The sequence below is a fragment of the Anas acuta genome, chromosome 5 (genome assembly GCF_963932015.1).
Source record: "Anas acuta chromosome 5, bAnaAcu1.1, whole genome shotgun sequence".
NCBI lineage: Eukaryota > Metazoa > Chordata > Aves > Anseriformes > Anatidae > Anas > Anas acuta.
In genome coordinates, this window is record NC_088983.1 from 60,698,175 (window position 1) to 60,722,455 (window position 24,281).

Consider the following 24,281-nt stretch of genomic DNA (forward strand, 5'->3'; position numbering starts at 1 on the left):
TTACATTGACACAGCTGCAGCTGTGAATGTTCAGCAATTCCTCAAATACAACCCCAAGTTTTTTTAAATTGAGCTCCCAGAAAATGAAGTGCCATATCTGCGACCCATCATTTCTCCTTTTGCAGTTCCCTCCCTCATTCATTTAATTTCTTCAAACTTCTGCAATGAAACGTGGCCAGCGATCATGAGGACAACAGCCCCATTTGCTCTGCAGTTCCAGTTTATGCCTTCATCTGAGGTTGTCCCATGTGCTGAATGTAGCAAGAATCCTGTAAAAAAATTCCCTTGTTTGCAAGTATTTTATTTCTTTTTTTTTTTTTTTTTAATTTAAAGACTGTATCATAACATGTGCACTGGATGAATCAGGATTTCCTGGAACACTTTATTTCTAGTATTCCTATATCTTTCCAGTGCTTGACTTAACAAAATTAATAATATTCTTTTACGAGGAAAAAATTAGTGGCTAGTTGTGAGCTGTGTATGTATAGGGACATGAATACTTTAAGATATTATTCTTGAAGATATCGGTGTGCTATTTACTTAAATCTTTTCACAGATCTATAATAAACCAGCTATTATTCCTGAAATACATATCCCTGGTAAGCAGCTTGGTGAGGTTTGTAAACCTTCTAAGGCTCTGCTTGCTGGGGTTAACTCAGGAGAGCCTTGTGCATGTTCTGTGTTTATATTTATATAAAATGTGATAGTTTAAGTCAAAAATTTATTAGTATAAAGGAGCAATAGGATTGATTTTGTCAGTGTATTTTAGTGTCCCAGGAAAGACCACATTATCTGTCATAGAGACCTTCAGGAATGGTAAATAGAGAGGAGATTCTAGCTATTGTTTTCATTCCTTTGCATCCTCGTTTGAAGTCATTTCAAATCAAGAGCATATTATTTTGCTTTCTTTGTATTATACTTTTACATACAAAAACGCTTAAGGGTTTCTCATGAAAAATTCTTTTTGTTATACAATTGTTTTAATTTCAGAATATTTTATGTAAGAGCTGAGTTCAGATTTTTATATGCAGTATTAAGAAGCCTTCAAATCATTAAACAGATGTTTATTACTGCATTATTAGGGTAATGAGTAGAACATGATTTGGGGGAACAAAATAGAGGTCTTTTGAATCATCCATGTTTTGTTCATAAATCATCTGGCGTCACAAATCTTCTGAGGAACATTAATCAGTTTAATAGAAACCTTCTTTTCTTGCTTTTCAGAAAGTCCACTCCACTTCCCCCTGACCAGAAACTAACCTGGTGTGAAGGATCAAATACCTTTATTTGCATATACCTTTCATTTAACATGTTTTTACTCCCCAAAACTTTTACTAACATTTTCATAGCCATTTCACAGAATTTCTGCTTTGTTAGAAGATACAACGCTTGATTGGCATTGCACTTGGTAGGAGAAAATGTAATGGAAAAAATGGCTTCTTGAGCTACCAAGCCACGCATGAGTTGAGATGGGATCCTGTGCTTGTTTCAGTTCGGTATGAGAAACTGGGATACCTGTACAGTGTTTGAGAAAAGAGAATCTGAGCCCATGCCTGTCATAGAGATGAGTCCAGTGTCTGTACTATTGAACATTAGCTGACATGCAGTCTGCAGCTTCTTGAGGTTCTAGGGAAATTCTTTGGTAGAGGAAAGACGCTGTAAGTCCAGAGGCCACATGATATGTGGCTTTTTCCAGAGCAGTTAAACAAAGAAAGATTTGAAGATTAAATTCTCCATAGTTTCAGTAATAATGAGAAGAATGTCACTTCAACTCACAAGTGTTTGAGAAGAGTGGATACCAAAGATGCAAGTGAATTGTTTAGGGTTTTAAAAGGACCATAACAAGGAGTGGAGGTATGAGATTAAGAGAAAGAATAGTTAGACTGACTATTGGAAGAACTTTCACATCTATTTGAGACTAGGTAGACTTTGATGGAGCTATGCTGATGAGTTCTAGCTAAGATACTAGCTCAATCTCTTTTTTCCACTCTGAGGAAAAAAGTCCACACAGGAGGATGTGAAGATGCGGAAGCCAGGAAAATAATCAAAACTTCCTCCTTCTGCAAAATAACAAATATTGGAAATCCTATTGGTTTTGTTAGTTTTCTAATAAATGCATAGTAAGAGACAGCAAAGTAAGTGCATCTTTCTCCTCTGATATAGCAGTTTATGTAATCTCTTGCCCAGGGATTGCAAGCAAATTGCTCTCCCCTTTTCCTGCCTATCCCTGATTGCTGTGTGGAAAGCTTGAGCCTCTCTCTCGCTAATATTATATGTTCACTTGGGAAATAAATAGAGGTGCACATACTTAGGGAATAGGTGATTATGTATAATATACAGTATACTGTCATTGTAATGCAAATAAGGCAACGATGTATACTTCAATGAATGCAGCCAATCTAACAGTAAAGTATAGCTTCTAATGGAAGGGAAACTTTAAGTGGAGGAATGAAACGTACATGTAATTTTGACAGACTTAAAAGATATTTCTTTTCTACTAATACGCCAAAACACTGCATCCAAGCAATCACACTGACATTTCAGAAAGCTCCCTTTGACATACACAGTGTATCGTCTAGCGCAGTGTTCATGAAATTAACATTTTCCTGGAGTAATCATATACAATTAAGTGACCAAATAGTTCTGAGGCAATACAACTGGATTTCACAGGAACTAAATATATTTCTTCACACGGATCCTTCATGTTTTAGTTGAGCAGTCATTAGCATGTTTATAATGGTTCTAATTTAGCACAACATTTTCTGAATTTTATCCTTGAGTCATTTACAAATTGTTCATATTGAGTAAACAAAGGAAACAGATTGCATTTTATACTTAGTAATTTATCTGAAAGAAGAGGGGAGGGTTAATTGTCTGAAAGTTTTGCTCTGTTTGGGGAAGTGATTCTAGTCTTGCATTGCTTGGCACACAATGTCTTTTTCCCTCTGTTCTGGGAAAAAAAAAAAAAAAAAAGAAAGAAGAATGGAGGAGTAAGTAAAATGAAAAATTAGGAGCAGGACAGGATTGGCCACTCCCAAAGGGGAGTGTGGAGCAGAATTGGAGCTGGCACGAGATTATCTAAAACAGTTGGTGCATTCCTTAATGATCAAGTGCTTGAGAAGTCCAGCTCTGTTTCACAGAGCATCTGTGTTGATGTTTATATCTGTGCCCTGCTGTATGGGAAAAGCATGCTTTCTCTTGTTGCTTTTCTAAAAATAGTGTGGCATATAGCATTGTATGAGTTATTTTAAGAGAACAAAAACATTTGCAAGGTTAAAGGTTCTGCTTTTTAATAAATAAATAAAAATAAAGGTCAGAACTGTATCTTGGGTTATTCTTTGCATGAAATTCAAACTTCTTTTTATCTGGAGTTTTGCACGGAGCAGAACGCTCCATGCAAATGCTCTTTGCACTGGAGAATTCCTGTTGAAACAAGCCATCTTAGGCAGGATTGGTACAAGCTTCAGACTCTGCAGCTTTTCCACTAGCCACATCATAGAAAGCAGGTCTGGAAATCACTCCCAGTTAAATTCCAGTGTTTCTGTTTAGAATGTCTGTTGTTTCATGCAAGATCTAGACCATTCAAGTAGTGCAAATGAATTCAGAGGAAAACCAGAACATTTTAATGCCTAATTATATTTAGTGAGCTTGGAGAGTTTTAATTAAAAGTTAAGAGAGCTCTCCAAGCTCTTACAGTTCTAATTTTATCATATTGTGGAAATCTTGTCACTGTGAAAAAATGTACAGCAGTTGGCAGATTTTCTTGGTTCCCTGTCCTAAACAAAACTGTAATGCTAGGTAGTCAGATCACAATTGCATTTCCATTATTGCTTTTACAAGAAAACATCTGCTGAGGACTGACCCTCTTTTGCCTCTAATCACATCGAGGAAGTCTTCTTTGCAGTACGTGCCCTTTTTGGTTTTGTTTTCTTAGGATGGGGAGTTACAGTACTGCCTACAGGTTGCATCGAGAATTAGGACCAGGTTGTGATTCATGATCAGAAATGTGTTGCATGTTCAACAAAACCCTGGTGCAATAAGCAATCTGTGCCAGAGACATCACAGTGTAAATAGGCAAAGAAGTGGATGGGATCAAACCAATACAGGAGAAGGGAATAAGCAATGAGCCACGATTGCCATGCTCCTTAATGGCAGGAACAGGGTATATTTAGGAGTTAAATCCTTTGTAATTTGCAATAGATGTAGCAAAAAGGCCCAGCAGTTCTAGCAGTTTTGTTGTTGTTGTTCTAAATGTCATGTTGCTTTTGTTTGTGTTGTGATTGTACATTTAAAAAAAACAAAAACACATTCTCCCCACAACAACAACAACAACAACAAAACAAAAACAACAAACAAAACCAAAACTCACCAAAATACTGATGCCCAAAGAAATCAGTTTACTAGCTAGCAGCATGTCTGAAATGCCTTGTATTTTAATTTTCTGTTAGACCACGACAATTAATTACTTTAGGAGAACAGTATGGAAATTGAGAAGGATGAGATGAGATTCCCCTGACCTGCCTCTCCACTGACAGCAAGATTGAAGCCAAGCTGCTTATGAACAAGAGACAGTGCCAGCACATTACAACTATGGATGTTGAGCCTTCAGGCTGATTTTTGATTAGTTTTGTATTGTTGCTGTCTCTTTTTCTTTTATTTAAAGTTTTTTTGAAACAGAAAAGGGTAATTTGTGTTTGAAAGAAGAAAAAAGTAACTATGGCAACAAAGAATCTATTTTAGTGACATTACACAAACTTTACATCCTTGGATGAAAAAAGAATAGATAGTAGCATCCTGCAGTTAAGTTTCTGATAGTCATGGTTAAATTATATTTTTATTTCTCAAATCAAGAATGTAAATGTAAAGTCCTTAATTTCATTTTGAATTGCTAGAAGATAATAAAATCTTCTTCTTTCAAAGGGAGTTAAATTAACCTTTTGATTTTCCCTTTAATATCAAAATGTTACAGTTTGCATATAGTTTTAAAATACATAATATGAAGAGTGAAAATTAGGAAACATTTTTACGATATAGATCTATGCTATGTGCTTTCGATCTGTGCTCAAACATATCTGACAGGCAGTGCCTTCACAAAAGGCACATGCAATCAAGCTGTTACGCACTCAGAGATGGATCAGTTAGTCAAAGGTCCCAACTAATCTACAGAGGTATATAAAAACTCATCATCAGATTTGAAAAAATGTTCTTCATTTTCTGAATAGCTCACTTTTTTTTTTTTTGTTTTCTTTCTTTTATGAATGAGTCTAATAATAACACCAAAGGACCTGGTGTTTTAGTTTGCTTGTAAGTGACAAACACCAGCTAGGGTAAATCTAAATTTTGCTTGACTTTTATTCAGGAATATTTGTAAAGTACTGATTTTATTTAGATTTTTCTACTTTGAGCTAGATTTAGTTGTCTCCGAGGAACAGTGAAACAAACCCTTCTTTTACAATGGTTTATTTTTTTGTGGTCATTATTTTAGATGTCAGGTCTTTAACTTCATGCACTTAAATGCACAATTTTGTTTGAGGCTTGGGGAGAGATGGGCAAAGGTAGGAGGGGGAGTGGGGCAACAAAATGCTAGCCTCTGTAATGTTTATTTGAAGCTTATCTGGTTTGGGGAAAAAATAAAATCTCTTCTGTTATCCATTGAGGTAGGCCTTGTAAGCACAGAGATGCCTATCCCTAGGTGTTCGTAATCTCATTTAACATTCTTTCAAAGAAAAAAAACATCATTTTTTTCTCTAACAAATCTTCATAGATGCTGACAGGGTAATTCCACTTGTGCTGTTTTTCCTCTTGATTTAGACTTGAATGAGGCATTTGAATTTGTTTGACAAAGGCTGGTCCAAAGGACACATTTTCTCCTGTGGAGCTAAAGGCAAATAAATATAATGAGAGAATAGCAATGTAATTGTTAGAGAACACAGAACGTAAGAGAAGGAGGAACTTGCATATTGTTATCTAGTCCCAAAGCTTGCGAAAATAGATTCTGTTTAGCAATTAGTACTAAATTGTAATAGATCGTAACTGTAGACTGTAAGCTCTGAAGTAGAGGCAAAGATGCCACTAAATCTCAGTATTGTTCTTCTAAAATGCAGACGTGAAGCTTCTCCTCCTCCTACTGAGGATCTGATCATGTTTCAGAACTATTTCTCTTGTAGGATGTCTGATTTCTCTTCTAATTCCCCTACCTGTCTTTTCCAGTGCTTCTTTCCTTGATATGTAACAGTTCAGGTGCATGTAGAAAAATGTCACCTATACCTTTGATTGAATTATATTTCTGTATTGTTTATGAACTTGCTATGCATTTGCAATCATTATTAATAAATCAATGTGCTTTTGTCTTCTGTCACAAAGTAATGTATATATTCAAAAGGAATTGTATGCAAACAAGTCATGTTTTAGAACTCGTATCATTGATAATTATCAGTTTGCAGTATTGTTACATGTTTTGAGAGAAGCTTATTATAAAAGAAATAACAAGGCAGTGCACAGTAGCAAGAATAAGACAGTTCAGTTGATCACTGGTATAGGTGTTATAAATATGCCAGTCTGTACTATAGTGTTTTATTAAGTCTCAGAAAGTCAAAGCTGATTTGAAATAATAATGTCTGACAGTGCTTTGAAGTTTTGCTGCTGCACTCTCACATTTAGGCTTTCTTTTATGTATGACTTTACCATAAAAAACAAAAACACACACACGGCACGAGTGCTTTTTTTTCTTATCTGTATTTCAAAGAAAGTAATAAGAGGCTACTTCAGTGAATTAAAAAGAAAAAAAAAAAAAGGAACAACTCCCCCAAATCAGTGAGGATAGGTGTGGGCTATTGTAAGGTCATACAGTGTTCATGTAACCCATAGCTGGGTTTGCTAACTTGTTGAAATTAAAATTTAAAAAAAAAAAAATGTGTGGGGGGAATAAGGAAGAGACAAGAGGCAAAAGCTATCCTTGATAGGAACAAGATGACTTTCATTTAGTCGGAAGAACTTGAGAGCTTGGCTGTGATAGCTAACACACTCGTTCTTCATCACCGGTCGTGCAACAAAGAGCTGGATTCCATCCATTCCATGACTGATTGATTACCCAATGGACAAATGTTAATTCTTTTCATCGATGCTTTGTCATTGTGGAGAGATCCTTTTCATCTAACACCTAGGCTTTTTTCCTTTCTGCTTATTTATCTTTTAACATCCTTTTCTCGTTCACCTTTGCAAAATTCTCTTGTGTAGCAAGATCTTCACAGTACCTAAAACTTCTTTACAATTAAAATTGCTAACACATTATGTAATAAGCCATTATATTAAATAATACCCAAGGTTTCATTTAGTCATCTCAGTCTAATTATACTTAACCTGCGTGCTGTCCTTGAAAGAGTTTTTCTCGTAGTTCACGACAGAAGAATATAAAGATGAGACTCTATGTGTTGCTAATACAATAAATTGCTCCAGTGCAACTGCACGAGTTTGATCCTACATTTGTCAGTACAAAATATGCTACTTTGCAGCATAAACTCAACTGTGGTTTATAAAGTCAGTGAGAAGAGCTAAAAATGTATAAATGCTAATTTCTTTCTTTGCTTCTTTTATAATTATCTTTAACAAGAATACCCCTGAATTTCACAAATGCTGGGATCCACAAGGTTTCATAATGGTTCTGAAGCAGAGCCTCCGTGCAGGGAGAGTGATGCAGTGCAGATGTGAATTTGGGCTTCATCAATGTTCAGTGCTGGATTCTGAGTCGATGTTTTGTTTCTATAATGAATCAAATCAGAAAATGAATCAATATGGATGAAGACATTTCACTGATGTCAGAAGACATCTTTGTAGATTTTATATGTATGTAAAAATTAATTTTCAGTACAGAGAGAAGAAAAAATTCCCTTTCTTTCTCACAAACCTTTTCAAAATGTGTGTTTGTGAACACAGCATATAGAACTTGAAGGGAAACGTGCCTTTCAAGTGTAAGCCTTTATATTTAGTTTTGTGCCTAATGCGAGGGACCTCCAGAGAGCTTTAACATACACCACGATTTTAAATGTTAAAAATTTTGCGGATTAACCCCGCTAATTGAAAATTTACTGGAATTTCAAAAGAAATGTTTTTACAGTGTTATTAAAAGGGTCATTGTGTATTCTCGTTCCCAATAACAAAATACAGAAGTTCTAAATTGTGTGGTCAGATGTGTAACGTAGAATTTGAGTAGCACAGGGGTGTTTAAAGAAATTCTTAAGGATTTTTTCAGTCATTTATAGAGATAAAAATTGTAACTGGCAATGTGATAATATCAAAAAAAGGCACACAGATTGGCCTTTTTTCTGTTTGAGTTCTTTCTCTGTCTGTCTTTAGAAATATACTGTTTGCTCTTATGCAATGTAATAACACGCATCTTTTTAAGAAAAATAAGAGAAGAAATAAAGCAAGTGCTTTCATGGAAAGTATTTTACCAACTCTTAATATATTCTGCAATTGTTTCCTTTTAAAATTTGAGTTTTTTTCTTTCTCTGTATGAACTGAGCTAAATACCTTAGTTAAAAAGCAGTAGGATATAAAACCTATAGCAAACATCAGAATAAAACTCTAAATATGTTTGTCTTTTTTTTTTTTTTTTTTTTTTTTTTTCCCCAGGGATGAGGGGTCTGAAATTTTGGCAGGGGAGAAACACAGAAACATCTTTTTAAACTAATGATGATATCACAAAAAAAGGACAAATTATAATGTTCTATTGATAATTGATGGTTATTTCTTGATTCTTCTATTATCAGGCCAGAACTCATAAAAGTAATAAGTGCCTGTTATTGTTAAAAGTAAATTGTTATTATATAACAAGTATTTTAACACTGCCTATTGCAACTTAGAGCTCCTTAATTTTGTCTCTTTCATAGAAAGATATAATTAGTAAATAAATTAGCTTTTCTACTGAAATGTTACTTCAAAAACATTTACGAGCTGTGTTGTCTTTCCACGGAGGCTTGCACGGTGAAAATGTGTTGCAATTAAAACCTGATCTTTGATCTTCTGGTAGCTACAGCTTGGTATGCTTTCAACTGGTTTTCCTTTTTTGTTTGTTTGTTCATTTGTTTTTTCAAGGGAAGATGCTAATGTGATTTTTTTTTTCAGCTGAAATTATTTGAATTCTAAAATGTGACTGGCTTTTTCTTCCTTGAACTTTTCTCTGAATCTTTAACTCCTCCTTTTATGACTTCTTCGAATGCTTCTCTCTCTGAGTCTTTTTAGACTCCTCTGAGGTGGTAGGCACTGTTATGTGCTGTATTGATGCTCTCTGTTGCCATTCTTCATCTGGGCTTTCTCCTTTTATTGTTACTTGTGTGAATGCTTCTAATGAGACTGCTGACATGAGAATTTGAGCCAAAATTTGGCCTTAATCTACCAATAATTCGACAGATGTGTTAGGCTGAATTCTGCCTTCATGTACGCCCAGGTGTTGATTCTTAAATGACTGGAGTGGTAAAAGTGCAAATGTCATCAAAATTTGGAAAGTTATTAGTTGGTAAACCATTTTGTAAATTGATCTTCTTTTCATGCAAACGGCAGGGTTTCTAACAAGCTAAAGTGTGTGGCAATGCCCAACATATACAGATGAGAGCCAAGGTGCTCAGCACCCCAGGGTAGTATGTGGTCTTACAACGTAGGCTATTTGAAAAATTCATTGTAGGAATACAGGTGCACTTGTCACATTTTTGATGTTTTGCTAAACTGGGTTTAAATGATTCCAATGATTTTTTTTTTCCAAGGCTTCGTTGACGAGTCTACCAATGAAAATAAATGCATGATGTTTAATAGATATTGTATGATTACTAACTGGGAAGAGAAAATAAGTATTCAGTTGTGTGTAAAGTTTTCTTGCTGACTGTTAATAAATCTGAATTAAGGTTCCTAAAGTCATAATCATAGCACCAGCCGTCAAAATTCCCATCTTAAACATCAGCTTTTGAAATTTATCTGGAAGGTTACGTGTAGACTGTGTATAGGTATTTAGACTACAGAGTCAATTAGTTTAATTTGGGAACTAAAAAAAGCCTTTAGATTTATTGAAGAATCTGTTATGCTCAATATTCGATTTTCTAGTGGAATCGGGGTCTGATTGTATGAAACTTACTACAGCTAATTTTCTACTTTCTCCTAAGTATAATGACTTCAGTGACAGTTTTGCCTAGAGAAGGCCTCCCATACTGGGACAAAGATTGAAAATGTATTCTGAACTTCAGATTATGAAAGCAGATCTTCTAATCATTGCATGTTGTTTATAGTATACCAAGAAAATTTCTGATACTGTGAGCATCCAATATGTAGAATGCTTTTATGAATTCCATGGAGACATTATATGAATAACTTTTGCATTGACATGGGTATAAAAATGGGTTTCAGATGTCACTGTGTGCCAAATTTCCAGAAAAAGCTTCTAAATCTTCATGTATAATTTCGAGTGTACAATCATCCTCAAATGAAAAAGACAGAATTTGTATATACATTGGCAATCTATGCATGTAAATTGGCAGTTAGCATGCATAAATCCTGAACAAAGTTTTTCTTTCAATTAGACCCTTGTTAAATCCATAGTAACTCCATTAACCTCAGTGGAATTACTTTAGATTTAAAATGCTGTTAAATGAGAACTCTGGCTACAAGTTCATTTCTCTTTAAAACTGTGGTCCAACTAGAACAAGGAGAAGTTTTAAAATGAAGGTGGCACCTCTTTCCCTGATGTGTAAGAATATAGTTGATGTTCCCTTTTTTTTTTTTTTTTTTGAATAGATTCATCCTGCATGGAAAAGCTACTTTCTAAAGACTGGAAGGAGAAGATGGAAAAATTAAACACAAGTGATCTCCTTGGAGAAATTAAAGGTATCGCACTAGATCAAATGTTAAATGTTTGCACATTTTTTTAAGAAGGGGAATGACTATTTTTTTAAGTTCAGAAAAACAATAGAAATAACAGTCATAACTAGAGGTTGATTTCATGTTTTTTAATGTTTATCTTTGAGAGGGCAGATATGTTTGCCAAATAAATAGGTTATATCACTGTCAGTTATAGACAGTATCATGAATGACAGTATCATGTATATCATGAAACGCCAGGTTAGTAACATTAGTTCGTTGACATTAGCTATATATCTCTGTGACCAGAGGAAGAGGAAGAAACGTCTTGAAAACATGGAGTTACTCGTACTTGCTACTGCTTCTTCTCAGTTGCATAAATATACATAGAAATTGCTTTCAGGTTATAAAAGGGGCCTCACTGTGTAATTACTCTTATGAATTTTGTACTGACAATTGGGAAAAAATGCCATGTATTTTTCATATTCATGTTATTTCGGTGGAGAAAGAAGCCCTGTGAGGAAATTCTGGACTCACTGAAATCAGTGGGAATTTTATTGCTTATATAGACAGGACATTCCAGTATTTCCAAGATTTGTTGGACCAGCAGTCTGGTACAAGTGGAACTCTCTTGGCAATTAAAGACTGTAGAAATCTTTAAAGTGATTTTTTTTTTTTTTTTTTTTTTTTTACTCAACCATCAACCTTTCCATGGATTTTCTTATTGAAAAGAAATTCATTGTTATTGACTAAGCAACAAATTAAAGGGGAGATGTTTTTTTGTGCTGTGAGAAGGGCTCATAAGACATTTTTGAAAAGTACACAAGGTACCTAAGTTTAATTTCTCTTCAATGGTATAATTTCATTAAATTGAAACTACAAATAAGTGGAAACAAAGAATTATGTGCTTTGTATTAATAAAGCTTTACTAATGGGGAAAAAAAAAGATACTATTTTTATTTTTTTAAATGAAAATGGAAGCTTAGGGTTTTACATTTCCTCTAGGGTGACAGATAGATAGTTCATTTTTTTATTATGCAAACAGATGAAAGACTAGCCCTTTTTATTAAGTAAGATATAATTGGTTCCTGCAATTGATTCAAAACCAAAATCTGTTGGGTTTGCCTGTTGGACGTCACTTGTAGAAGACCATGTGAATATATTAGACAGGTAAGAAATCCTATAGTAAAGTCAGTGGCAGAAATATGGTATGCAGCTTTACAGAAACATGTTAAAATCGATGGTAATAAACAAAAGGCAACAAAATTTTGTCTGAAATGACATTCTATTTAAAGCTGTATTGTCTCTTAATAGTGTGGAAAGCATTGAATGCTAGTTGGTCCATTAATTGCACAATATAGCTACTTAGTCTCTAAATAGAAACTACTTGAATGCTATTAGAGAATCAAAATTAAAAGAGGTGGGATCTCTAACAATGCAGAATAATATTCTTTATTCTTTTAGATGGCACAAGAAGCTTTTTCATGAGCATTCAGTTATTAAAAAAAAAAAAGTTCTTTTTTTTGTTTGTTTGTTTTTTCCCCCTAGGATTTATGTTATTCCTCTATTTTCCTAGTACATATATTCACTGCAGAGCGAACTTGCTCCTAACCATTTTCTTATCTGTGTAAAAACCTTTCTTACTCACGCTTGGAAGGACTTTCAACTCATTCAACTACCTTGTCTGGGGCTGTATTGAAAATACTTGCCTGATTCAGCTCACCAGAATTGCATGTTGACAATCATTCGGTTAGTTTCCACAACTAACTTCCTGTCTCTAATCCCTAGAAACCTTTCCTTAGGTGGTTTTAACATCTGCAGTATTTCTCTCCATTACTAGATAACTTCCAGCAAGATTCAGTACTGAATCTTTGCTGATGTACCCGCGTTTTTCATGAATAGCCAAAAAAACAAACAAGCAGATACAAATGTGGAAGATGAATAATGATTGCTGTTTTGTTGTGCTTTACACTTAACAGCATTCAAACTTCTGTGCAAAGACATTAGTGTCATTTTACAAAAGAAACAAAGAAGGTACAGAGCCTGATAGCAAGGCTGTGACGGGTCTGAAGGCAGACTCCTCTTCTCTTGGCTCACAAGCCAGCAGCCTAGCCAACGTCTCGAGGTAGTAGCTCCTAGCTGCTAACATCACTGTCAACCAAATAACCTCATATTAACTTGTGGTAGTATTTGTATACCTTAAATGGTCTCAGTAAGAAAAAATATCCTACCAGCTAGACAGTGACAGCATGAAAACCAGATTGCAAGAAGGAAATAAAGTAAAGCAGAGGCACCAGGGAGGTCTTTTAATCTACCAAAGAAATATACATGTATTTTAAAATAAATATTTTCAGTGTTCAGGGTGGTAGCCTTCCAAAGTCACTAAGTTAATTTTCATAGTAGTGAATGAATTTCTAGTTAGATAACTGGCATGCAGAGGTCTGAAAGAACTACTTCTGAAAGTGTATCTTGTTTGGGATGTCAAATACTTGCTCCTTAGTTTCCATTAGATTCTAAATCAATTTATTTAACTGGCTGATGTTTTTGGCTTTTGTGCGGAATTTCTGTTCATATTACTGAGAGCCTAACTTAAAGACTTGAAGCAACACAGTTCAAATAAATAAATGAGGTCATTAGGGAAAAAGTCTTGATTATAAGAAAGTGAGGTGTGGTCCTGTGAGGAACTGGTCTTTACACTGACTGTTACTGGGAGTTGTTTATTTTAGCGAGAAGGCGTTGTTCTCATGAAGGATAACCTGAGCACATACTCTTCCTCTGTGTCTGCACAACTGCAGCCCTCCCCCTCCAGTGAAAGACTAGCATCTTGGTTGTGGGAAGGCAGTTCACTAAGAATCAGTGCCAGGAAAAAAAAAAAAAAAAAAAAAAAAGGATGAAAGCAGGAAAAAAAAAAAGTACCACTGACACAAACTGTTTCTATTCATGTTTGGGAAGCACATAGATGAGAAGAAAAGATAATTGGCTGAGAGAGAAAAATAAAAATGGTGTTTTCTTGCTTTACCTTCTATATTTAGAACACAATAGTGTTAATCAAGATATAATTATAAGCTATATCTATTAATACAAACAATAGAAGCCAATACAAAAGTAACAAAGAGTGAATCATTTATTTTTTTCTAAGTGGGATTGTTCCTGTTCACAATTACTCTTGCATAGTGTGCTTCACTTGTAAAACTGCTTTTTCTGAGTGTCTTTATCAGGATTTCAGTTATTGATAATGGTCCAGATTCTTCCTTGAATTCCAGCCAAATAAGCCATTGACTTCAGGGAGGTTGCATGAAACTCAGAGGAACATTTGGCAGAATGCTTTGTACCCAAATTCCAGTGGTTAAAAAAGTCTGCTTGTTCATTTGATATGTTTATAAATGAAACACATAGGTCAGATTTTCAAAGGTCTGTAGAGCAATGGAGCTGAGTTAAATACCTGCTCACCTGGAAAAAAAACAACACAACAACTCACAACTGCCCATGCAAGTCACTTGATTGCATGCCATTTGCCAGTGTATGCATGCAAATACATTTCTTTAAAGTATTTGTTAGGCTTATGTCCAGCTTTTGCAGTGTTGTTCTTTCAAATAACAATTAGCATCAGGAAATAATTTTCATTCTAGTTGTTGTTATCACGAATTTAAATAAACAAAGTGGTTCAGGGCTCTTTTCTAAATTTCCAGATATTTGGGTGTGCGGAGTTCTCTGCAGAGTCCTCCCCCGCCCTCACTGCATGCATTTCTGTTGCTTGGATATCTAGTTTTATTTCAGCAGCCACAGCTAGGCAGAGTAGCATCATTTATCACTATACAGAGTCTGTTTTAAGTTTTCTGTTTCTGTTCCAAATATAAATCTCTGGAATAGCGTAGTCTTGCATGCATCAGGCAGTTGTCCTACTGAAATAGCCCGCAATGGTCTTTCTCAGCATGCAGGGTCTTTGAAGATCAAATAAGAAAGGTCAGTCTTTAAGTAACTTAAGCAATGATGTTATCGTGAAAGGGTCAGAATTGGTCTAGCAGTCTTACAGGAGAGTGACTCGTGGGTCACCGACTACTGTGTTACAGGTTAGTTCTCTGGCTTCCATTGGTGGTGTTTACAACTGAAACTATCTATATTTATAGGCATTGTGACTTGAATGTCACATGCTGTCTTTGTACAGTATACTCTATTTTGGGAAGGATAGTGATTGATGTCCATAGCTTTGTCCAATATATCCAATACAGAGGTCAGTTTGCATTATGTTTCCCTTGCTTATTCCTTCTCTGTTCACATTTGTTACTTTATTAAAAAGAGCCCCAAACTCCTATTTCATGTGATGTATATACATTTAATGGCTCAATATTTGGATAGGTGGGAGTCAGCGTGTCTGTTTCCTAAGGAAATGTTGCATTGGGTAAACCAAACCTAATTTCACTCACAAATGATACTTGTCGCTGGGAATAGAGCACAAGAGAGATAGAAGGAGATGTTTTCTAGGAGCATTTTGGGTGTGTGCACTAATGACTGAAAGAGAACAGTGAGGCACAACTTCTTGAATCTGGTAATTTAACGCTATCCATTTCTGGGGTAGTCTTGGACAGAGTTCTGCATGAGTGAATCCTCAAGAAAGCTATGGTGTCTGATTTGACAGTGAATTAAATTTTTCTTAAAATATGCAAGATTTACAAAACATTTTAAATGCTATTTTTGCTTCCATTTTATAAAATTTATATTCACATATAAGCTTTTGAGTGTTTTTTGGAGCACTGTATCAAACATGAAGACTGTTTTGTCGAAAATATATCTTATGTTTTCCCGTAGCCCTGACCAACAGTGCAGTCTGGATTTGTAGTAATTATTTCTCAGTATAATTGCTGAAATTTCTTTTTCATGAATTCTAAGGGTATGTAACAATCTGCTTTATAAATATGTATAAATAAATATATATGTCTTATATCACAGAGGCACTCAGAGGTTTTTAATTATGTCACTTTGTATGGCTATAGACATTTCAAAGCTCTCCTTTGTGCTCTCTGTTATAAACATATTTTATTTCTTTTGAAGTCTGTGTGATATACATACTAGCAATTAAAAACCCAGCTCAGGCTTTGAGACACAAGGTCTTCTTAATTAAAACTCAAACAAAAGCTACAAGCAAAAGCCCCACTATATGATTAAGGTCTAAAGTGTTATGATACATTAGAATCATTGTTAACTGCTAGGATTTAAAAAATCAATACACAGGAAAAGGGATCAACTGGTTCCAATTAGTGAAACCAATGAAAGTATCCAACAAAACATAACAAAACAACACAACCCAGAGCCCCTACACCCAAATCCTTAAGAAATTGGTCCTGATTAGAAATATACCACAGGCTATAAAGTTTTCTTGTAATGTATTTATTACCATGATCCAATGAAGTAATATGTTTAGCTCTAAGTTTTAGCTCTCTAAATCAGACATATATTTTTGTTTTGCCATTTCTCGGGTCACTGGTGTTTTGTATAATGTGTTACAAAAGCTACATTTCCAGGCCTAACCTGGCCTTGTAAATTAAGTGGTACCTTGGTATTTGAATGACTGAATATTTCACAAGCTCTTTCAACAGTTAGTGTGTGCATAATATTTAGTCTGATTTATTTGAAGAAGGTAATCAATTAATATATACATATTATAGATTTACATATAGATATATAATATATATAGAGAGAGATAGATAGATTAAACTTACCTAGAACCATTATATCTTTTTATTTGGATTAAGATACTGTTATAATTATTTAGGCCAAACATATGAACTAGCTTAAACTATATGGTCCTATATCGTTTTCACTTTTCTTGCTGTAAATACTTCTTTCCAGATTCTAGATTTAAATAGACTTAGTTTAAGCTTTATACAGGGGGTACTTTTGTGGATATGAACAGGACTGCTCACTCTACATAGTGTTATTATTTAAATTAAAAAGGAAAACATTTTTATTGCTGTGGTCCTTTGGTCATGGAGTCGTATTTCAGTGGCACCTATCACAATCAAGCCTGCTTCTAGTGTTAAAAATTATTGACTATTATGGTTTCTAGTTCTTAAAACTCCACAACTATAAATTACATTGTAATCAACCTTTCACATAAATCAAGTTATCCATAGTGTTGAATACATTTTATAAATAATATCAAGTAGGATGCATGCAGTATATTTGCAAGCACATGATGAATTTATTACTGCAATCATATATATAATATATATATATTTATCTTATTGGGGTATGTTTCTAAGACTAGCAATTCATGACTCAATGTATGAACTATATTGCACTATATTGAAGTCAGTGGGACAGCTCACTTATATGCTGTGTTCTGCGGAACTGTAGCTCAAATATTGTACTAAGAAATAGTATCAACTATTCATGAGAAAAAGGGATAGGAAGGATAATGATGCTAATAATAAGAATCTGGAAACAGCAAAATATTTACTGGACACATTAAGAAGACTGCTTCCTATAATTTTACCCATTCTTCAGTTGTACAATGACTGACAAGAAAATTTATGGTGTTTATTTTCAAACACCATTTATTATTATTATTATTATTTTACAAAAAAAGGATTGAATATAAACTAAAAATTACAAAAAGGTTTTATTCACTTTTTCTTCAAAAAATTGCCATTTTCTTTTGTCTATTTTTTAATGTTTTTTTTTTTTTTTTTTTTTTTATAAAATCGGTAATTATTTTCTTTAATGAATCTGGTGTTTGTCACTGTAGTTGAAAGGTCTCTGTGTTGAAGAACCATGTCTCACCACTTGTAACTGAAGACATCCTTTTCTGATACTAGATGTCAATAGCAAATTTCCTTTAGAATCAAGCCCCAGCTTAGTTGCCAATGAAGATACTTAGTTTTAGCAATATAAAACTCCAACTGAAGACAAATAAACTCCTTCATATATATTAAAAAAAAAAAAAGTAAAAAAAAAAAAAAGTGTAGGAGTTTGCAAGGCTAAAAGCAGAGTGGAATCTGTTTCTTTTTTCATTGTTTTGCTGGTTTGGGGTTTTTGTTGCTGTAGACCTGGCAAGCCAAATTCTAACAAATTAATGAATGTAAGCATTTATCTAGAATGATACATGGTACTAAAAGACCTGAAGTTTTTTGATCAGTTTGGATTCTGGTTTAAGCAGTTTTATCACTGTAGGTTTATCGCTTTTTTGTCACAGGAGTTTCACATTTAGGAAGTCTGTTGTTTAAGTGGTAGATATAAAACAGCATAACATGTTATACTGTTATGTTGTCTCTATAGCTACTGAGCAATCTGGGGAAAGGTGTAAGGAAAGGGCAAGCGCAGAGTAATATTTCCTCAATGTACTCTTCCAGTTTCCCATGATCTTTGATTAATGGGCTCCCTGATTCAGAGGTGGTACATTTGGGTTTAATGGCCCTTGATAGAATTATCGTCTATGAATACGTCCAATCAGTTTTGAACCTTTTAATTGACAGCTGGAATGTCAGTGGGGATAAGTTCAGCAGTTAGCAATATGCTGTATAAAGCAGTATGTCCATCTTTATGTTTGGACCTTGTAGGTGTCCCCTAGATCTTGTATTACAATGGCCAGGGAACTTTTGTTCCCTGTTCACCTTCTCTGTCGTATTCCATTCACTTGTCTCTTCTCTTATCCCTTATGTGACAGCAGTTCTGCACTTTGATCACTCTCACCACTCTTCTCTGCACAAAGTATCCCTATTCTGAGCAACATCAACCTTTGGCACTGAATAATGAGAACCTTCACCTCCGTTGGGTGTATTAAACTCATTTTCTGAACGGGGAGTCTGTCGTGAAGTAGAGTCTTGACATGTGGATGTTGTGTGATAATGAGAGCATCCTGATGGAATCAAAGAGTATCGGATATTTTTTTTCTTGACAGAGATAAAAATACCTTACTGGGAACTTCACAAACACTGTGGACCCAGAGGTGGCTCAGAAATGCAATCTATAAAACTTATGGGAAATGGGTTAGTACTAAGTAAAAATAAAGTACGGATACAATTGGAAAACTCACATGCAACTGAGAATAGCAAGAACATGAAGTGCAAATCAACAGAGCCACTGCCTCAAAAGCCTAAGCTCGGTGAGGAATAGAAGGAGAAATACAAAGAAGGTTGTCCTTGCCCTCTCTAAACAAGTTGACCCTTTGGAAGAGGTCAACAGTATTTTGTACAGGAGGTCTTGATTTGTCTAACTGTGTCATCTCATTTCTGATCTGACCGATGACATATGACGGTTTTCTGCCAGAGGGCAGATCTAGCCAAACTGTGCTCATTTTCCTTGTTTTCACCTCACCCTGCTGACATTAAAGTGAGTCCAGCCTAGTCAACACCCTCTTGCTCTAATTCATGATACCACCCCCCCCCAACTTAAATATTGAGACCAATTCACTATTTCCTTTCTCTCTTTCCCCCTCCATTATTTATTTTAAAGTAAATAATTGCTCTCTTTTCATGTTCGTACAACTTTTTTTCAGTTGTGGCATGACTTGCTAAGAGAGTAATTTTCAAACACACTAAAAAGATGAAGCCTCTTCAATTAATATGAATATGGAAATTACAAAGCAAATTAAGATAACTGTATTGAAACAATTTCCATAGGAAATTTGTCTGTACAGAGGAATGAGAAATTGAAATATATTAAGGAAATAATCTGCCCTGATTCCTATAAATTCATAAATATGAGTATCATAGATATTACACTCTGTGTTAATAAAATCAGTAGATTTATACTCAGACACCTTGATCAGAAATGGTTCTTTGTCATTATCTCTCATGCTGAAATCCTGTTATTATATAAATATTTGTTCTTACCCTTTTTTCTTTAAATTACTGGTAGTTTTACCCATATATTCCTAATATTTACCTTGGTATCAATATGAATTAAAGTTTAATATTAGTCACTTGGTCATAACTGTTCTTTAAGAGTTATACAAGATTAAGCTGAGACCTCTTCAAGAGCTGTTTAAAATCTGTTGCCCTGTAGATAGCAGTAATGAGAGGCTAACACACTCATGTCTGGAATGAATCCTCATGTCTATTAAGATTTGTTTGAATAGGTTTCCATCACAACAGGTGCACAATTATTTTATGAGTAAAATATTATCAGCCTTCCAAATTAGCCAGGGCAAAATGCAAGTTGTCTGATTAAATAATCAAACCCAATACTTAAAATGCACTTGATTTCCACAGGAATTTTAAGATGCTAAGTCCCAGTCTATCAGTGTAACTGTGATTGTTTGCAGCATGCAAGTAGCAGCTTGTAGAATATCCTGTTTGGTATGTTTTACATAATTCATCCTACATTATACAAGACAAAACTGCTAAAAACCCCCAACAAAACACAACATATAATAATAGGTTTTACTTTTAGTCAAACAATTTTAATCTACCAATGAAGGTATTATACTGTGGATTAAATCAGAAAAAAAGTGGGCCTTTAATGGAAAATAGTTTGGAAGTGTTCTGCATTCAATTAGGAGGCACATCAGTTTAGAAATACAAAACCCTGTGTTGTTTTTCAAATAATTTGGTTTATGAAGGGGGAGGGAAAAAAGGAAAATCCTCTGAATCTGAAGTGCAGCTTGCAGCATGGAGATCACATATGTCACCACTTATCGAATAGCTCAGTTAAATACAGCAACCCAGAGACCCAAGAAATGGGTAAAATCTGAAACAGTAGGCTCACCATGAATGGAAAACTTAGCAGTTCAGCTGTCAGACACAAATTATATACAGGTAACTTTGTTTTCCTATCTGAATCTGTTTGTCTATCAAGGAATGCTATGAATCAGGAGATGGGATCTCAAATACAAAACCACAAACTCAGAGACAGCATCTGGAGGAGCTCCAAGCCACAAAAATTAGGGAAGAAGCACAGAGGGAACAAAAACTGTGAATGCGTGCATGGATTCTGCCTTCTATATACATTGAATTTAAATAATTGTGTTGATACATCAGTAATAATAATTGCTGATAAAAATTATAGTCCTTATTTTGGGCAGCAATATGTTTTACTAAATGTGAAATTAAATGCAATTTATATTAATTAGAGATAATATGAAAGTATGTAAGTGGTTGACATTTCCGACATTTTTGAACATATCACTATATGTGAAGATACATCTTTTGCATTTGTTTTGACTTGGAAATACTGTAGACTGATATATGGTCCCAATGTGTTCTGTTGGAATAACAACACAGTTCTAACCTCTAAGATCAGAAAATTATTTAAAGGCAAGTTTCACCATACTTTGAAATTTAGTTATGAGATTTTGTTGTCGACGTACCTATTTTCAAGACAAATTTAGTTCTATCTGGGAGCTGGAACACAAAAATCCACTGTTAAAAAGCAGGTGTTGAAGCTGCAGAATTCAGAAGGCAATGTAGTGTGTACAGACCTTTTACTTAGGCTTGCAAAACTTAAGATTTTTTTTTTTTAAATGTGGGAAAACTTGAAAGACTTCAAGTTTTGATTGGTAAAATCAAAGCGATACAATCAGAGGCTTACTGAGGAAGGTAAAGAAAATGAAATGAAATGAAAATAACTGTTATGTGGCTTTTTTTTTTTTTAATTTATTATTATTATTATTAAGATCCATTAAGAATCATAGAATTCCTTTTAACTTTTAACTGAAAGAAGTTTTCCTGTTCTCTGCTTTACTGTGGTGCCAGGATCCATTTGCCTACATATTCTCAAGATTCAGCAACAGTAATGGGATGTCTGTGGATTTTCTTTTAGGGACTCTGGTAAAGTGAGAGATACCACCTCAGGATGCATTTGTAAATTAATTAACCCTTTCTCTATTTTGTTGTTTTCTTCAGCTCCCAAGGCTTTTTATGGTGTTATTTTGTGTCTCTTAGCCACAGATGAGGGTGCCCACTTCTGAAATTTAATGATTTTTCTAAAAAGAATCAAGTTACATTCAAGATTACTTTTCAAGATAACAGTGGTTGACAGAAGGCCTTTGGGTCTCTCTAGATACTCTCAGAAAACATACCACACCATCAGACAAATATGAAAACTGGTGCTAAGACCTGGCTGTGCTTGGGCCGTAATAATTCTCAGTTTGTTGACCTGGGAAAATTGTAGTCAGCCTCATAGCTGTAGTTAGTTGACTTCACGGATAGGTGAGTCTCTTCTCTTACATTGCCTATATCTGTTTCCCTCAATGTATATTGTGCTAACAGGAAGAAAAATCAGTTCTTTTCTGAATTACGGCTGCAACTTCTAAAAAGGGTATGGTGATAATCAGTGAATCACTGGAGGCAAAATATGGGTGCTAATTACATGTCAGCTTAATCTGCTATAGGAAATTTTCGTTATGACAGCTATGTCTGTGTAAAATGTCTGAATGCTTTAAACACATAGAAATTAATATAAAGTTCAAGTTTGGAAGTGATGGAAAACTGAAGATCTATGCAACTAAAATGAATATTGTTTAACTTATTTTGATGAAATAGTCTTCCCAAAGGAGAAAATATATTCCTTGCAATAGGCACACGCCAACTCTTGCAGCATGATCTGTGAAAAGAAGAATGCTCTTTACTGATCAAAGTCAGATCTTGTAGACCAGCTGGCATTGCCAGTGTCAGGGCTGGGAGCACTGCTGCTCTCTGAAATGGTAAGATTTATAGAGTCGGTTACTGTTATGGTCCTTAACAGCTCTGAGAGCTCTGTGTATGTTATATATAATGTTATATATATGTATATATATATAAAATGAAGCTAACATGCCATTTTTCATTGGAGCTCTTAAAGAGTTACTTTTCTGTTATTCATGAACTGAGGATATATGACACTTGTTTATTGTTCTTGACTGACAGACAGAAAATGGTTAAATGATATTGTGAGAATTAGAGGGTTAGCTGGTAAACGAGGTAATGATTTTGCCATGTGTACTTTTACAGGCTTTTCCAGGAGAACTTTTTCTGGTCAGTGTTAGCTATGTTATAGTAGGTGTTTAGAAGTTGAACAGTTGATTGAGCAACTGAGAAAGTCACCCTTCTTAAAGTACATACAGAGAATTAATACCTAAAGCAATGCTGAGTACTTGAATTAGTAGAAAAATATATATATTTGGGAGATAAATTTTGAATAAGTGTGTGTGGGTGTTGCCTTATTAAATGCATTTTCTGTATTGTCTTTAAACATCAACTTCATCCTCTTCTGCTAGCTGGTCTTCTCAGATGGACTTTTGTCAGTATATGTTGAGTCCATGATATAAACTGAAAGCTTACTGCATGCTTAGCTGATGAGACACAGCATTTAATGTGCACAAGAACAGGAAAAAACCCTCATTTTTGCTGTTAAATACCAAGCCAATAATGAAAGAGCTCCAGGAAAGAATTTTAAAATTTGAAAATGAATGCAATCCTTGATACCTTGAAGTTATCAAAGTACTAATGAGCTCTAGGAGGTAATATCTAAATACTTAAGGTCTTTCAGCAGTTTTTCAACAGTACTTCAATTTATGACTATATTTATTTTGATACCCTGGAATTATGATGATAACATAATGTATTGATGGGTATATGTTAGAAGCAGCTGTAAGGGTTCAGTTGAAACCCTTTTTATGCTAAAACTCAAAGTGAGTAACTAGAAATTTTGACTGAAGCATCAGCCTTAAGCCTCAGTATATACATCTTCACACAGATACAGATTCTCTTATCCACTAGCTGATGTAGATCACAAGAGCAAATGAAACTACCTTTATGTTAATAAAAGAAAGTTGATTGATCCATAGGTATGAATTCCCATACAAGGAAAACATTTTAATGAAAAGTAATCAAATACTGTGTCTGAAGGGCTAAAAGTGCTACCCAAGAACTCAGAGAAAAAAGGACAAATATTTTATATAAAGAGGACAAAACAGCCAAACATCCATTTGACTCCAACAGTAGTCATGAATGGGCACACAAGAACAAGAAAAAATCAGAGGGAGCATATATAATACTTTCGCACTAACATTATCTCAGCCTCTGGCTATTTTCAGTTCAAGGGATCACTCTACTGGGTCTCTTCCCCCTTCCAAATCCTTGTCCTGTCTCCCCTTGAGCTTAAAGAAACTCTTCAAACCCACAGCATCTTTTAGGAAGACATTCCATGGCTCTGGGTCCACTGGGTGAAAATACACTGAGAACTTTTTCTGGTGACGTTGTATGATTTAGACACATCTATCACCTGAGTAAGACATCACCTGAGTAATGGGTAATAGATGCTTAATGTCTTTTTGAAAACACAGCCAGAGATCTATCCATAATAGTAAGACTTAAATCCATTTGAATACCTTTCCCAGAGAAAACTAAGGTCCAAGAAACACGTATTTGTCCAAGAAACTTGGATGTATCCCTGAGATCTTCTCAGGTGCTGTCAGTTTTAAATCTTGATGCATATTTAAAATTCAGAGAGCACAAATGACC

General features: G+C 34.7%; 1 protein-coding gene across 19 annotated transcripts in view; it reads left to right on the forward strand.

Moving 5' to 3' along the window:
• The window catches only part of SOX6 (SRY-box transcription factor 6), a 380,820-nt gene that overhangs the window by 193,574 nt on the left and 162,965 nt on the right, over window positions 1-24,281 (forward strand). For all 19 annotated transcript variants that reach the window (XM_068685194.1, XM_068685208.1, XM_068685193.1 and 16 more), the window contains one exon: window positions 10,780-10,869. In XM_068685194.1, coding sequence (XP_068541295.1) covers window positions 10,780-10,869 — 90 coding nt within the window. The remainder of the gene's footprint in view (window positions 1-10,779; window positions 10,870-24,281) is intronic.